Source organism: Cryptomeria japonica, chromosome 11, assembly GCF_030272615.1.
Source record: "Cryptomeria japonica chromosome 11, Sugi_1.0, whole genome shotgun sequence".
Lineage (NCBI taxonomy): Eukaryota > Viridiplantae > Streptophyta > Pinopsida > Cupressales > Cupressaceae > Cryptomeria > Cryptomeria japonica.
Window position 1 is genome coordinate 380778 of NC_081415.1, and position 16919 is coordinate 397696.

The window sequence follows — 16919 nt, forward strand, 5'->3', positions numbered from 1 at the left end:
GGTGATATTCATCGTGAAAGTATCGTTAACCAACTTATAGTTGCTCCCTGGCGGATGATGCAAGTAGGCGTAGGAATCACAAGCTCTGACCTCGCCGGGTCCTCTTCCAATCACTCCTCTATGAGGTAGTCCTGCGTATTCAACACTCCTGATCAAGGCATAGATGACATATGAACTCATGTGGAAGGACTTAGTAGCCTTGAGTCTCCTCAACTGTACATCCAAGCAATGGCTAATCATCCTAGCCCAATGTATCGTACCTTTCCCTTGAACAATCACCTGGATGAAGTAAAACATCCACTTCTCAAAATAGAAGGCATGAGGGGCTCCTGTAACTCGGTTGAGCATGGTAATTAAATCTCTGTACTCCTCCTGGAAATCAATCATGTGCGGTGTGTTCGGGACCTTGCTCAGACGGGGACGGCTTTTGAGTAGCCAGTTCTTATTGATAATGCTTAGACAAGCATCTGGATCATCTTCGTACATTGATCTGGCTCCTTCTATGCTCTTGTATATCATGTCCCTGTGCTCTGGAAGATGGAAAGCTTCACTTATAGCTTCCTCTGAAAGGTACGCCAAAGTGTTTCCCTCTTTGGACACGATCGTCCTGGACTGTGGATCATAGTGACGAGCACACTCGATCATCAACTCGTGGCACTGAACAGCTGGAGGAAAACCAGCCGCCTTAATGATACCACTCTCGATTATTCTCCGGGCGACAGGTGATGGCTTGCCAATGTAAGGGACCTCTCGAAACTTCTTCGTGCTGAAGTTCCCCAAGTTGGTATCTCCAATGTTGTTCCACTTCGACACGATCTTGGTCTCCACTTCTTCGGTCTTCTGATCTTCTTTCATGAGAGCTGAGTGACTGGTGGATGCTCCCGCCTTCGGGGTCGCCATACCTATACAACATTTCATAATGAGAAGCTAGATTTTGCAATAAATAACATAGATTAGAGGATAAATTTTAGGAAACTTCATGATAAGTCTTTGAGTTATCATTTCCTAAAATAAAACGATTGAGCTAGGAATTCAAAATTCAAAATAACTCAAAATTTAAAATATGACGATGAATAAATAAAACAATAAAATCAAATCGCCATACCTCAATAGAGAGCTAACTCTAGAATGCAAAAAGAACAAAATTCGCCTAGGCAAAATTGAGGTGTAGATGATCTTCAACGTGATCTCCTCAAGAAATCAATTTCGCCACCTTTGTCCTTGACGTGATCTTCAAATATCGCCTTTAACGTGACCTTCAAATCTTGGCAAATTCGCTCAATATAGATCTTCAAATATCGCACCACCTTGGAAGTATTAGCGCCACCTTTGGATGATATTCGCACTTCTTCAAACACAATTTCGCACCACCTTTGATTGGGATGAAGGCTCGCACTTGAATGATAAAATAATGATGTAAAAATGATAGTTTTCACTCTCCTTTTATAGCGCTCACCTCTTCCATTCATTAAGGCCGACTTGGTGATATAAATCAATTTTTAAACGATTTTAATTAGATGATAAAGGCCGACCTCCATGTCAAAGCGCTCCATTCGATTTTTATTTTTTTTTGATTAATTAATTAATTATTAAATGCCTTTGATTTTTAATTAATAAATTTTGATTTTTAAACAAGGCAAAATAATTAATAAATGCCAAACGCAATTTTTTAAATGCTAATTTAATAGGATTTTCAAAACTCATCGATCTTAGCATTTAAGGTAAATTTAAAATGTTCATTTGAGCGCCAAATTTTGAAAATGGAGTAGACGTACCTCATCGCCCTGGTCCCTTGGAGAGGGACAGGAGCGATTCACCATTTTTGTCATGATTTCTTGTAACTTCCACGTTCAACTTCTTCATTTCCACGTTCAAATCACCCATTTTGTCGGGTCCTTCAAGTTAGATCGCCTTGCACGTGCGCATAAGTGGCTTTGGATGTATCATCGCCCTTGTCCCTTGGAGAGGGACAGGAGCGATCTCCATGTCCTGGCTTAAATTCGTAAACATCTAACCTTTGTTCATCGTTTATTGCCTTCCAAATAGCGTCTTTTACCTTGTCCATCCTCGCCTTGCCTTGACTTTGAAGGAGTATGAGTGTTTTTGATGAAATCGCTTTGGTCCTTGTCCAAAGGACAGGAGCGATATGAGCTTTTTAGCTTGTTTGACAACATTTGGACGTTCCAAACTTTGATATATCACCCTCAAAAGACGCCTTGAACCTTGTATGACCTTGTGAAGCCTTGTCTTAACGTCATTTTTGCATAAATTGATCAATATACCCAATATCGCTCTGGTCCCTTCCTGAGGGACAGGAGCGAAGTTCAACATTGTGAGCTTGTTCTTGTTTTCTTCAACTTGCAATTATCTTCAATGCGTGAAATGACGTCCCTTCGATTCTCTTGGTAGCTTGACACTTGCTTGTTTTTTGAAATTCATACCTTTATGGAAATATCGCTCTGGTCCCTTCCTGAGGGACAGGAGCGAACTGGGTCTTAGAGTGCAAATTCCTTCAATGTGATGACCTTGGTAACTTGTGCTTGATTGAAATGCCTTGAAACGTCCTTGCCTCCTTGTTCCCCATCTTGGAAGGTCTTGATCATGGAGGAACGGTTTTAAACTTGAATAAGAAACAATATCACCATCATATCGCCCTGGTCCCTTGGAGAGGGACAGGAGCGATTCTAGCTCTTGTGGTCTTCATTTCACTTTATCACCTTCAAAGTTATATTCAATGGGTTCGTAATGCGCCCTTCCATTCATCCATGCCTTGGGATCGATTGAAACTGGACAAGAAAATCATGCATAACAAAAATCGCTCTGGTCCCTTCCTGAGGGACAGGAGCGAACTAGGCATTTTGGGTCCTTGCTGACGTTTCAAAATCTTCAATTTGTCTTCAATGAGTTCATTTCATCGTCTTCCTTGCCATCAAACACAAACTTGCCTTGATCTTTGCCTGAATTTTGTCCTATGAAGAATATCGCTCTGGTCCCTTGGAGAGGGACGGGAGCTATAATGTACTTCGCCCTGGTCCCTTCCTGAGGGACAGGAGCGATTTTAGCATTCTGGGTCATTTTCCTTCATATTTGCACTTCAAATTATATTCATCTGATAAAACATCTTCCCTTGGACCTCTTCGAATTGTCAAGTCGTCAAAATCTTGCAAGGACAAAGCAAAATTTGATTTGTAGCTCCAATCCTTCACTGAGGGACAGGAGCGATTTTGCTCCTGGAGGCATTTCTGTGTTCATGAAAATCTTCAATTTATATTCAATGGAAAGATCTCGCCTTTCGCCATCACTTACAATTCGAAATTCATCTTGACTCTGCAGGAATAGTAAGATATTTGAAAACGAGCTCCCGTCCTTCACTGAGGGACAGGAGCGATTTTGCTCCTACAGGCCAAAATAACATGATTTTACAAGTTTAATCAATTCATGAGGCGAAAACAAATCATTCTCAATGCCCGGGATCAAAAATCAAAAAAGTCAAAATTTGGTCAAAATTAGTCAATTGGACAAAAAATCACATTTCATCATCAACACTTAGACAAATTTAAGCTCTGCACTCAAAATTCCAATTGAAAATAGACCAATTTGGCGAAATCATTGCATTCAAAGTTTGCATCCTACGAAAGAAGCTCAAAAACTCTCAAAACTGACTGGATTCTGGCTTGAAAAGACGTTAATTAAAACCCTAAGGCTTAACCCTAAATCCAGACAACTGACTAACTAACAAAATCCTAAAAGCGAAGCAAAAAGCGAGCGAAAAAAAAGGGGGTCCCCATTTGCAATGGGGCGATGTGTGAAATGGTCACAACACTTTAGTTATTGGTAAGTTTTATATTTTGTGGACTTGCACGAGTACTACATCTTCATCCCACATTGGTTGAAATTATAGCACCCACTTGGTCTATTAACACATTTCTTTTAACTAAAATATTAAATTAGAATAGAATATTTGCAAATTAACACATTTCTTTTAACTAAAATATTAAATTAGAATAGTTACAAATATTAAAAGTAAATGTACATAATCATTTGACCCAATTGTGTATTCAAGAAACTATCAATTCAAGCTATCATATCCAATAGTGAGGTTTTCAAATTCATTAACCGATCCGGACTCTTTTTTCCATACGAGACTAATCAACTATTAATATAATCAATTCAAGTTATTTCTCTATCTAGTATGAGATATGTAACATGGTTATAGGCATAAGAGCTTGTAAGGACATGCAATACCAAATGGGTCTTGGGTCACTCACTAGATGACCCAAGACCCTTTTTTTTTTGGATTATATATCAAAAAGTCATTACAAATCATCAAAACTGACTGGGTATAACCACATCAAGGCAGTATAACCACATCAAGGCACCATAGGAGGGTGCAGTCATCAAAAAATTAATATTCTTCGAGTATCACCACATATGGGGAGACCCATATGTGTAATGGAAGTTATAGAAATGGTTAACAGTAAAATTCAGATGCATCTGTGTAGTTTTCATATCTATAATTGCTACCATACCATAGTTATTCTTGTACATTGAAAATTCATTATTAACCAGCAATGGGAGTTAAACTAACATCCACTAAACAAGGTACAGACTCCAGAGCTCCAAAAATGCCAAGAACAATCAAATCTTGAATTATTTTCTGATATAAGATCTTTATTTTCCAGTCTCAAACTAATGTACTTCGCTGGTTTGAGGCTCAAAATAAAACAATAGTGAATTTGGAAAAACCATTTTTACCTTTGAAAAAAGCAGTTCGCTTCTTATACCTAGTAAACAAAACCAACACTATTTGAGCCCAAAGTGAAATTACAATATAAATTTAACAGAAAACAGATTATGCTAAAATCCTGGACCAGATACACGATCACCAACAGTTGCACCATATGATGGACCCCCAGTACGATATTGCAAAAGATAATCAATAGGATAACCTTTAAGCTTGCGAGGAATAATACCCAAATCCCTGAAAGTTAAAGCTGCCAATCATTGATGTACACATAATATTAGTGTATTAAGGCTTTGGTATCAATATTTTACTAGTAATCTCTGAATTTAGAACTGTTGGAATTTCAAACTCCTTAATAGAAAGCTGCATGGTAGTAGAAAAATGTATTTTGACTACCAGTGCAGGAACATAACAATAGAAACACATACCATTTTGAGAGACCACATTATCAACTGAAAGTGAGTCCACATAAGCTTGGTTGAAAATTACAGGCGTTGGAAGTGGAAAGGGGACTTTTTTAATCAAGAATTCCCTTGGTGATGCAAGAAGCTGCAACATGGACAATATTTAGTTTATGGATGCTTCAGAATTAACAAGTCATTTCCATTTTTAATTAAGGACGTTACATTGTGGAATACATCACTATAATAAAACTTGGGGGCAAAAGATTTGTACCCTAGCAATTGGGATGGGAATTTTAATGTAACGAGGCTCCTCTCGAATAGCTTCAAACATCAATTGAACCTGTAGTGAAAATAAGTATCAAATATATTGATTAAAAACTGTACGACAGAGTAATTGTACAGCAAAATTCATACCAACTGCTCCATGGTGAAAACTTCTGGGCCCCCCAGTTCATAAGTTTTTCCCATGCTAGTCCCGTCATCTTTCAAAGCCGCAATAATCGCAGCAGCAACATCAATTACATAAACTGGTTGAAGCCTGTCAAGACATATCTAAATCTATGAACACTGAAGAACACAATTAGACAAGTTTAAAAAAAATTAATTTCAAAAATAATAAATTTTGGTCTACGAGCAAATTTCGAGATTGTCATTGATTCTTAAAGAGCATGACTTATACTTAGTGCAACCATCTCCGATAATAGGAAGTACCGCCCAGTTCTTGGCTATCTGAGCCCACTTATTAAGAATGCGATCTTCTGTGCCAATCATAGCAGCTGGCCTTAGAATGGTTGCCTGCAACCATCACATGGTTGTAAAATATATTTAAAAAGTCTTTGATTTTAAATAGCAAATCAGAGGAAACAAACTCACAAATGGGGAAAAGCATGGCAACATGTAGAAAAGGCATGACAGCCTGTAAGACAATCCCTTACCTGTCACCAATTTTCAAGCTCAAACTATGAGCCTAGAGTAAATTTTAGTATAAATGGAAGGCACACAGGATTATCATATAAATATCAAGACCTGTAGCCCAAACCTGACTCCAAGAAAATAATCATCCAATATGAATGTACACTGTAAACTCATTAAAAGAAGCAATTAGTAGACTGAATGCCCCAAGTAAGCAGAGTAAATGTGGGTCATAAAATTGAATACGACTAGCAGGAAACAAACAACACAATTGAACTCGGAGGACCAATTGCTATTATTCCTAAATGGTTTAAGGAAACAAAGCAGAGGCTAAATCTCCTGGGTTAAAAACCCAACCTCACAGAAGTGAATGCAGTCAATTGGCAACAATGAATATATTTGGTCCAAAACCAATTGCTCCCCCTCTTCCAAAGGTGCTAAGAAAAAAATTGAACTTAAGCTCCTAACACAAAACAAAGACTCCCTATAAAAAGGTAAAGATAAATGTTATTTAGAGAGGCCAACCGCCAATTTGGCATAAAAATTAACCTCTGAGAAAGCCGAGGTGGAGATTTTTTTCATTTGCATTATATATTATTCAAGTTTTATGCCCATAGGTTTCTACCCTATGACCAACTTTTGAAACTAATCAAACATCGTCAGCCCACCTACACCTATGGAGGGCGATAACCCATAAGCAGAATATCACTTAAAGGTGGGTGTTATTACAGAGAAAGGCTTCAAAATTCCATGTCAAGTTTTTCTTCACAAACTCCCAAGATTCATTTAAATCTTTCAGCATATCAAATCTTCTAAACAAAATCCTCTGCTTTCAATTCATTTATAAAATTCTTATACCAATCATTCAAATTCATTCTATTCCACTGTATTTCTCTTGTTATTATTCCATGTCAATTTGCTTTTTATATGTTCCTCTTGCTTTTCTAGCCTGTTTGAATCTCAATTAAGCCGTTTGCCAAACAGGAAAGATGACAAATGAGCAGCTGGCATATAGGAGAATTTTTTTTTTAAATATGTTCAGAACATCAATATAATACCTGACAGTTTGACCTAACTTTAAGCAAAGATACATATAGTAGCTTTGATACTAATCAGAATCTTTGACCTAACTTCAAGAAAAGATACATATAGTAGCTTTGATACTAATCAGAACTTAATGCTCAACAAAATAGCAGGTATGAGATCTATATTCAAAAAGGATGAGACGATTTATGTTGCCATTTTATGTCTACAACAACCAAAGTTTGTCAATGGAACTTAAGTAATAGCTATTGGACTGATTGTCAGCTTAAGCATCAAAACAAATGGTACCTGAGTGGCTCCTTAGAAAGGGGTTCAGTCACCATGCTCTCAAGTATTTTGTGCATAATCCATTGATTACAGGTCCAATTTACACCAAATCAGTACCACAGATAAAAGAAAATTCCTTTATATATCACCTAAAATTTCAGATCCTAAAACCTCAGCTAGAAGAGAGATTCATCATGTGCATTTTACCCTCTTAACAACCTTGTTCTTCTTGCCAAACTTGTTTGATCGTGTTACTGAATAGACTATTTATGGAATTCTAACTTTATAGAAGGAAATTAGTATTTCACTTGAGGCATTTACATTTGTTTTAAGGAGAATCCAATCACAAATATTGAGCTGAAAATACTTAATGCTGAATCTTTTAAATAGAGGCATTATCTTGACAAAAGATTTACATATTTGTAAAAAATTTGCAAAACAATTCACAGACAAAATGTTACAGAAAATATAACAAATCCCCAAAGAAAAAGGAACCATAGTTGAAAAACTCTTACTCGGCAATAACTCCTTTGGCCCAAAATTTTAAAAAACTCAGGACTTGGCAAAAACTTGAGAAAAACTTGGCAACTTTATCGAAAATTTTATATACATAAATGTTTAAACATATTTTTCAAAAACACGCATATTACTAAATTTGTTGAGCATATCCATCATATATAAAGCAAAATTAGAATTTGATACATACCATAGACTAAAAAACAAGTTCAACTCTAAATGAGTTTTAATTCCACTTCCACTAGCCATGTCATATGTAGAAGTTGCCTCATCTAAAGATATTTTTGGCAAGTTGTGCAATAATAACGTCTAAGGAGGCACACTCAAGAGTTATATCCCAATTCCCCCTCACCCCCACATTGTAATCAAGTTTTTTATTTGACATATTCTCATAACTAATGGGGATTTTGGAGCAGAGACCCCCATGAGGGATAGTGCCCCCTCATGGGGGTTTGGGGGCAGTGCCCCTTGTGGGGATTTGGGGTCAATGCCCTCAACAGGATAAAGGGGCAGCCAAGCCCCAATTAAGGCCTTTGAAACCTTTACCACCAATAAAATTCGTGCTTTTTTAACTGCAAGCAAGAAAAAATAAATTATATGAATTTGGAGGAATTTTTAATATAAAACTCGCGATTTTCTGCATTTACTCGGGAGTTTTATAGGAAAAAATCAGAGAGAGTTTTTGGGCGAGTAACTCGCCTCACATTTTGACTCGGGAGTACTCATGAGTCAAAAGAGTTTTTGGAGAGTTTTTCAACTATGAAAGAAGCAATCTAAGTTAACAAATCAATAACTACAAATATGGGTATGTGTGTACGGTATGTTGGTCTAGCAGAAGTTTTTAGGGGGGTAGGTACATTTGGTTACATCTGTACAAAAGAATACAAATCATAAGTATATACATGTTTGCAGCCTAAAAACCAGAATTAAATTCAGAACAACAAATCACACACATCCTAAACAAAATTACCATAAATATTACAAATTTGAAATACAATATTCTAATTCCAAATTTGATATCAATTTGTCAAAACTTGAATACCATGATAGATATTCATTGTTCATTGGTTCAAACTTCAATATTAAAATAATATATTTAGTAAGAATCATATGGTTTATCATCAAGACAAACATCAGCATCATCGTTGACATTAGATGCTGCAAGTAGATTAGAACAACATGCAGCCCCATTGACACTCACACTAAAGAAGAAGAAGAAGAAGAATAAATTTTAACGTCCACGAGACTAACAAAAGCCTATGGGACAAACCGCCAAATCAAATTGGCTTCCGCAATTCCAATCTCTTCCTATGTAAGGTGATGATGAGCGCCCCCAACTTCTCCACTAACCCCTCATTAAAAGTATGTTGGATATCCCACTCCAAAAAAGTGAAGATTGAGTAGCAGCTGAAAAATCCAATGCAATTCACTCTGGATCTACATCCCACAACTCGATGCCCCCCTCCTTGTACTCATTTTGCTTAACAAGGCGCAAGTTGGAATGTACATAAACTAGTTCCTTTGGCTTGCTCCCGAGGGATTGCATTTCATTGAGTGGATGACGAAATATGCACTCCAATTCCACTCAAATGAAGAGGAACTAGCAACCTATTGAGGCAAAGTGAGAGAGTTACAATTATAAAATTGTAAATAAAACTTCAAATTTGAACTTAATGATTTTATTATTTTAAAAATGAAAAACAATTCAAATTTAGAGAGTGCAATAAAAATTAGGGAACTTAAATGCAACAAAGTTTTAATGCAGACTCTAGAGGTTTAGTGATGTATGGCCATTGAGGTACCACCAAGAGTGATCCTTACTATATTTGTTGTAGAGAGCAAAAAAGCTTTCACCATTGAAGCCTACAAACTCATTAGTAACTAAATTCTCCATTCCAAAATCAGGGACGTGATTAGTAAATGCTTACCCCCCTGGGCCTTCACTAACTTCTATGTCTTTGTATGGTGGCCCATTTTATGGAATAGCAAGAATCTCATCACTGTAAATTTTAGGCATCAATGCAAAAGCAAGAAGATGTAGTAGAGTGGTCATTTTCTACAAATTGTTTGCAATTCATCGAAGAAAGTTATTTTTCATTTATGATAAACTTGATCTTCTCAATCATTGAATTGATGCCATCATATACCTCTCCCATACATGGTTTAACCATGTTAATAAAACAAATCATACTCATAATGGGCTCGATGAAACTATGAGTATTCCACACAATCCCACCAAGTGTCTTCTAGGATCATCTGCTTTACATTTGTTGCCGTTTCACTATTGGATTGCCTTTATACAAATCAACTTTGGCTAATGACCATGCTAGAAAGTGACTTGCACACCTTCACAAGTCATCTCAAGATGATTGTGTTGGATGTGAATCAACTATCAACAACATATTCAGAAGTTAAAAACAAAAACAAAGAAGAAAGCATAAACAATTTTTTTTTTTTAAATTAGCAATTACTAGTGTGAGATGTAAAATTCAAAAATTGTAGTGATTCAATCACATTCAATAGTGATCCAATTACATTCAATACCTCCAATTGTGAAAATGGTCTAATAATAGCCTACATGTGGTTTGTGATGAACATTTGGATCTCTTCAATCTTAGCATAGACTTGTTTGATACCTCTATTTTCCTACTCAAATTTTGTAGCATGAGGTTATGTGAGTGGACAACACAAGGTGTCCAAAATTATTTGAAAATCACGTCTCAACCAGCATACCAAGCACTTCATAATTCTTCACTTTGTCTATTATGACTTGTACCATTTTGAGGGCCCACATTTTGAATGCACGATAGAATGATATCAACCATAAATTGTGCATCTTTCACTTGCCCCTCACAATCCACGACTTTCAAAGACATGGCCTCTTCAGGGTACAATGCAATCACATTAATGAATGATCGATTTCTTGCACCCTTCCATCCATCAAAACACAAAGGACACCCTTGTTTGTTTTTTCCATAAATTCCTAATGGGAGCCAATGAAGTATCTATATTTTTAACCTCCTTTGCTAGTTAGGAGATCCCAACCTTCCCATAGCCTCAGCATTCTCTTCACAGTAATGGGCTCTTCTTCATTCCTATTGAAAAACAGGTGGCTTTCTACTACAACATTAGTAAAGACACTATGAGATGGAGACATAGGGAGGCTTTGTGATCTCCTCCTTAAAAAATGCTTTGTGCTAGGGCAAATTTTGCATATGCTTCCTCCTACTCTCTAATATATTCTATTATTTGATGAGATGGCAAAGATTTATCATCATTTCTCGTACATGCTTTAATTCCCATATTGGAAATGGCAAAAAAATGAGCTTTCACTCAAATTGCCTAAGCTAGGATGCTTCTCATTCCAAGCACCACATTTCCAAACAAAGATCCAACCACCTTGAATTTGTTGATATCACTTTAGAATGCCCTCACAAAAGTGAACTTAGGTCAGTGCAGTCGGCATAAAATGCCTATAGTTATGTTTGATAATATTTGTTATCTGCCCATGTATTAAGTGGGTTGTCACTCTCCAGTAGTTAATGTGTCGGTTGGTTGACAGTTGTGTACCTCTCGACAACTGTCGAGTCCTTTAAATATGTTGAATCCTGCCAAGGAAGGTAGTACGGTATAGTCGAGTGAATTGTAATCCTTGGCCGACCATCTTTGATCTTCTTCTCTGTAATAATTGCATGTGCGAATAAAGATATAATTTACTGTTGTGTTTGTTATGTATTGTCACATACATTATTATTCTTGTATTTAATTTATCAGTTGTAGTAGCAAACATTTTGGCATCGTTGCCTAAAAAGAAATCAGATCAAGGTGAGTAGACTCCAATAAAGGTGAGTAGAAGCCATAGGGTGGTCAAGACCAAGCGATTAGGTGATTCACCGACCCTTGTTCAGAGGGAGCACAAGGACAAGTCAGAGCCTAGAAGTACCTGGAGTGTTGGGATGTCGGAGGTGAACGTGTACAGGACATGCGCATAGCCGAGAGTGCAAGGAAAGCACCAAAACGTGGCGATCGGAACAATCCACCCAGGTCTGGCACACCTGGAAGTACCCGGAGTGTTGGGGACGCTGGAGGTGGACGTGTAGAAGAGGTGTGCTTGGCCGAGAGTGTGTTGTGACATTTTCACACATCGCCCCATTGCAAATGGGGACCCCTGCTTTTTTGCTTTCTGGGGTTTGTTTTCTAGGTCTTTTAGGGTTTTGTTAGTTGGCCTTTGCATTTTGAGTGTCGCCAAGGGGATCACCTGGATAGCAGGTTCTGCTTGAGTTAGGTCAAGTTGGTGAGTGATGAAGTCTGGAATGTCCTGATCCTCAAATTTGACTAAGTCTGGAAACTGAAAAAACCTCCAAAAACTAGATTTTGCAATATAGCTCCTGGAGGTCTGAAACCACTCTCAAACATCCTAAAAGTATATATGGAATATAACTTAAAGTATAAGAAAGAAGAAGGATAGAAGGAAATGTCACTTAAATGTTATATTCCATAAAATTATCCTGACAGAGAGTTCAAAAAGTCAAATCTCGCTCCTGACCCTCAGAGCGAGATTTTGATTTCCTTCATTTTGCAATGGTAAAGGACTAAGTTTTGAGCATGAAAGGGAAATGAATGACTTTCTCCACCCGCCTGAAGAAGTTTTGGCTAGAAATGATGAAGGACCTTGTTGAAAACAAAAAAATCGCTCCTGACCCTCAGAGAGGGCCCACAGCGAGAAATCTTATAAGGGTCATTGCTAGCCTTATTTGGTCGATTTAAGATGTCAAAAGCATGGTGAAGGATAGAATGAGCATAATGAGGTATCCAGACTTGATCAAAGATGATAAATTGAAAGAGTTTTGCCCAGGAAAGGTAAAATTGCCCCTGACCCTCAGAGAGGGCCCACAGCGATTTTCTTTGTGTGCACATTTTTGGACCTTTCTTGGACATGAATTTTTATTCATAACAAAGAACAAGACGATATCTCCCTTGGCAAGGTGATTTTTCGACAAAAAGTGAAGCATTTTGGTCTAGGTAGCAAAAATCGCTACAAACCCTTAGAGAGGGCCCACAGCGAGATTTTCAAATATGCATTATTCTTGCAAGATCAAAGTGATTTTATGACTGGAAGGGATGAAGGAAAGCATGTTCTATCCGTTGAATATAATTTGGAGGATCAACACAAGAAGAAATCAACCCAAAATGAAAAAATAGCTCCTGACCCTCACTGAAGGCCCACAACGAAAAATCGCTCCGAACCCTCAGAGAGGGCCCACAGCGAGAAATCTAAAATGGGAATTTTTCATCCAAGTTTGAGGAAAGCTAAGGTTAGGCATGGGTTTGAAACGATGTTTGAAAAGCCTTGAAGTGAAAAGAAATCATTGAGAATCAAAATTTTGAAGGCAATTACAAAAATTGCTCCGGACCCTCAGAGAGGGCCCATAGCAATTTTCCAGTTTTCTCTCCTTTGTTTGAAGAATTGAGGCAAAATCTTGCTTGAACAGGAGGAGGAGGTGATATGTTATGCCTTGGAGGTGATTTGAAGATTAAAAGATAAAGGAATTTGCCTAGAACCAAAAAATCGCTCCGGACCCTCATTGAAGGCCCACAGCGAGATTTTCAAAAAAAGCATGTTTTCTTCAAAATGGTGCTAAGGCAAGGTTAGGATAAGGGGAAGAAACCTCCAAAAGCGTGATGAATATTATTTTGCCTTTGAAACTTGATGATTTTGGTCAGAAAATGAAAAGTCGCTCCGGACCCTCAGTGAAGGCCCACAGCGAAAAATTGCTCCGGACCCTCAGAGAGGGCCCATAGCGATATTGTTGAAAATCCTCATTTTACCTTGCAACAACAAAGCAAATTTGGATGGAGTGGATAAAGGAAGGATGTTGCTTAATGACGAATGAAGTTTCAATGAAAAAAAATGAAGAATCAAGCCTAAAATCAAAAAGTCGCTCTTGACCCCCAGAGAGGGCCCATAGCGATTTTTCAGGATCCTCTCCTTTGTTTGAGGAATTGAGACCAAATCTTGTGTGGATAGGAAGAAGAGATGATATTTTATGTCTTGGAAGCAATTTGGAATCCAAAAGATGAAGGATTAAGAGCAAGATTGAAAAATCGCTCCTAACCTTCACTGAAGGTCCAGGGCGAAATTAGTGATATCCTTCATTTTTTATCGAGTGTTGATATTCCTTAAAATTCACCAAGTTGCTAACTTTGAGGCCTTTGGAAAGGCTAAATCAAATTCGCATTAAATTAAAGGCATTTTAATTTAATAAATTAATTTTTAGGCCTTGAAATAATCAAAAATCCACTTTGGAGGCATTAAAATTAATTTTCAAATTTTAAATGAAGGTGAGCGCTCAAATACATTTATTTGCTTTTACAAGCAAGTCGGCCTTCTTTTGAGGAGGATTTTATTTCATTTTCATTTCCCTTTTGGCAAGTCGGCCTTGGAGAGAAGAGAGGTGAGCGCTCTATATATTGGAGGGGTTTGTTTCATATTTCAAATCATTCATTCATCCTTTTTCAAATGCAAAGTTGAAGTGCGAATTGGAGGAGCGAAATCTGGCTAGAGTGGAGCGAATTTCTACTAAATGTTGAAGATCAAAGAGGGTGGAGTCTATTCTTTTGAAGTTAGAGGAGGCGCAATTCATCCAAGGGAGAATTTTGATTTAAATTTTGCCTAGCAAAATCCATTTTTTACATCATTTCTTAGAGTTTAATACTCAAGAGGAGGTATGGCAAAATCATCTTGACACCCTTGTTTAAGGTTTGATTTTTTGGACATTTGTTTTGGAAAGTCTAAGTATTGCATGGTTAATTAGGAAATGATAACTCAAGATTTATCATGAAGTTTCCTAATTAAAATCTTAAATCTTCCTTTTAAGTTTAATTTCTAGACTTCAAGATATAATACTAATTTTGAAATGTTGTGTAGGTATCAAGGATAAGGGCGACCTCCTCCAGTCTAGCATCAACAAGGACGGCCTTCTTCGGTCAAGCATCATTAGGAATAGCTTCTTCCAATCCAGCGTTCCAAGGCGAGGTACTTCATCACCCTGCACATCAAAGACAAAAGAAGTCAGAGCAAGGGTTCGTCATAGGAGAAGATAGTTCCAGAAGAGTTAATTAAAGCTAGCTTCTCAGCAACGTCAAGTTGAATATCCACCAAATTACGAGTGTCAAACGAGGTGGCATCCTAGTCATCACTCCTCCAATTAGATTGGTCCACCTCAGCATGTCCAGATTCAATGTACCTAACTCATGGGAGGTGGCAAAAACTTCGATGTACCTACCCCAGCTATCTATTGGTCGAATTTTCCAGAGAAGACATGTGTCCTTGAAATGTAATTTTATCATTGGTCAAGCATTAAATGTTATGTAATGGTTGTAACAAACCCTAATTAGGGTTTTCATTGTTGAATCTTGGCCATTGATCTCAAATTCATCTGAGCCATCGAATTGTATTGTGGGCACTATATAAGCCCCGGCTCTTCATTTGTAAAGGCAGTTAGAAAGCAGTTAGAAGGTAGAGAGTGAATAGTTAGAAGGTGATTAGTCAATTGATAGAATAGCAATTAGAGTAGAGAAGAGAGAGAAGGCAAAGATTGTTGCCAAGATGTTGTTGTAAAAGACTTGTAAAACTTCATTGAAGAAATGGTGAAATTTATGGGTCGATCCGACAATTTGCATGGTCTCTATACTTCTCATATTTGATTTCATGTTATTAGATGAGTGGAAGAAATGTGTTTAATTGATGATGAAATTCGTAATCCATACTACTAGCAGTTTGTTGATTGCAGACTTGCCTTGTGTAGTCAACTGGAATCATTCAGCTTAAGCTTAACTTCAATTGTCGCTTCTTCATTGATATGCATCAGCCTGATGGTGTCTATGCCTGCAGTGATGATTTGAACATCATAAAGCTTTCCTTCGAAGATCGCACTAACCTTGTGGAGATGGTCCTGAGATGTCAAAACAAGACTTAGTTAGAATTTCATCAAAGATCATTCATTGCTCCTACATTCTTAGTATCAGAATTAGATCCTTTCCTCACCTTCATCTTTTTTTCCTTTTTTCAAATCTAAGCTAGTAAAATCCTGTGTTCCAGCAATATTCAAAGCAAATCAGACATTGAGGTCGTCAAGTGTAAGTCCCCTTGTGATTCCAGCAAATCACATCATACCACAGAGAGCTTATCCACACGTAGAGATCCTACAGCAAAGAACCTTGAAGTCACCCTGATTGATCCTTTTCGCGATATCTTCAGCATTCAGAGGCTTTACTCAAGAGAGGATAAGGTACCCTTGGGTATTTTATTCTATGTTTGATAGTGTACAAAATACACGTCAACAGAGTGCAAGGAAAGCACTGGAACGTAGCGATCGATACAGTCCCCCAATTCCAGCACACAAGGCGGTAAGCAGGCAAGAAACCAATTTGCGGGAACTTGTCCCTCGCCAAAGAACCGAGAATAAGGGGACCTGAGCCAAAGACTCCTTCGTACCTTCTGAGTGAAAACAATGATGAACACCCAAGAGTAGCAGAAACTCCCTAAATTTACAGAGGATGGATCGGAGGATCCTATATGGCATTGTAAGACATGTATAACGATATGGGAGGCGAGTGGCCAAGATGGCCACGATTATTGGTTGAAGGCATTTCCCACCACCCTTCAAGGAATTGCTATTGACTGGTACACAGATTTAAATGCTAAGGACAAGGCCGAGTGGAATGAACTAAAGAAGGCATTTGAAGAGGAGTTCAAACTCTTGAGGAATGACAATGAGATCGTGGCCGAAATCTACAATAACAAACAAGGGAAAAATGAGAATGTACGCGCTTACTACTGTAGGCTGAAAGAACTATTTAACAAGATGGAGAAGCAACCAGCCAGCCGGTTGAACAAGAGGTGATGCACTAAGGGATTGATACCTTCGTTGCGCAAGAAGATGAACGTAGTGCCTCCACCCTCGTATGTCGATGCTTACAATCAGGAGATGGACATCGAGAGTGAAAACAAAACATCATCCCGAGGGAAG

At 37.8% G+C, this 16919-nt stretch overlaps 1 protein-coding gene across 1 annotated transcript in view; it reads right to left on the reverse strand.

The window, feature by feature from the left end:
- Positions 1–4626: 4626 nt before the first annotated feature.
- Positions 4627–16919, reverse strand: part of LOC131075217 (NADH dehydrogenase [ubiquinone] 1 alpha subcomplex subunit 9, mitochondrial) — a 47433-nt gene continuing 35140 nt past the window's right edge. The window contains exons 9-13 of the mRNA XM_058012049.2: positions 5828–5943; positions 5563–5686; positions 5420–5488; positions 5173–5293; positions 4627–4994 (exon numbers count right to left, since the gene is read on the reverse strand). Of these exons, the coding sequence (XP_057868032.1) occupies positions 4858–4994; positions 5173–5293; positions 5420–5488; positions 5563–5686; positions 5828–5943 (567 nt within the window). The 3' untranslated portion in view covers positions 4627–4857. The remainder of the gene's footprint in view (positions 4995–5172; positions 5294–5419; positions 5489–5562; positions 5687–5827; positions 5944–16919) is intronic.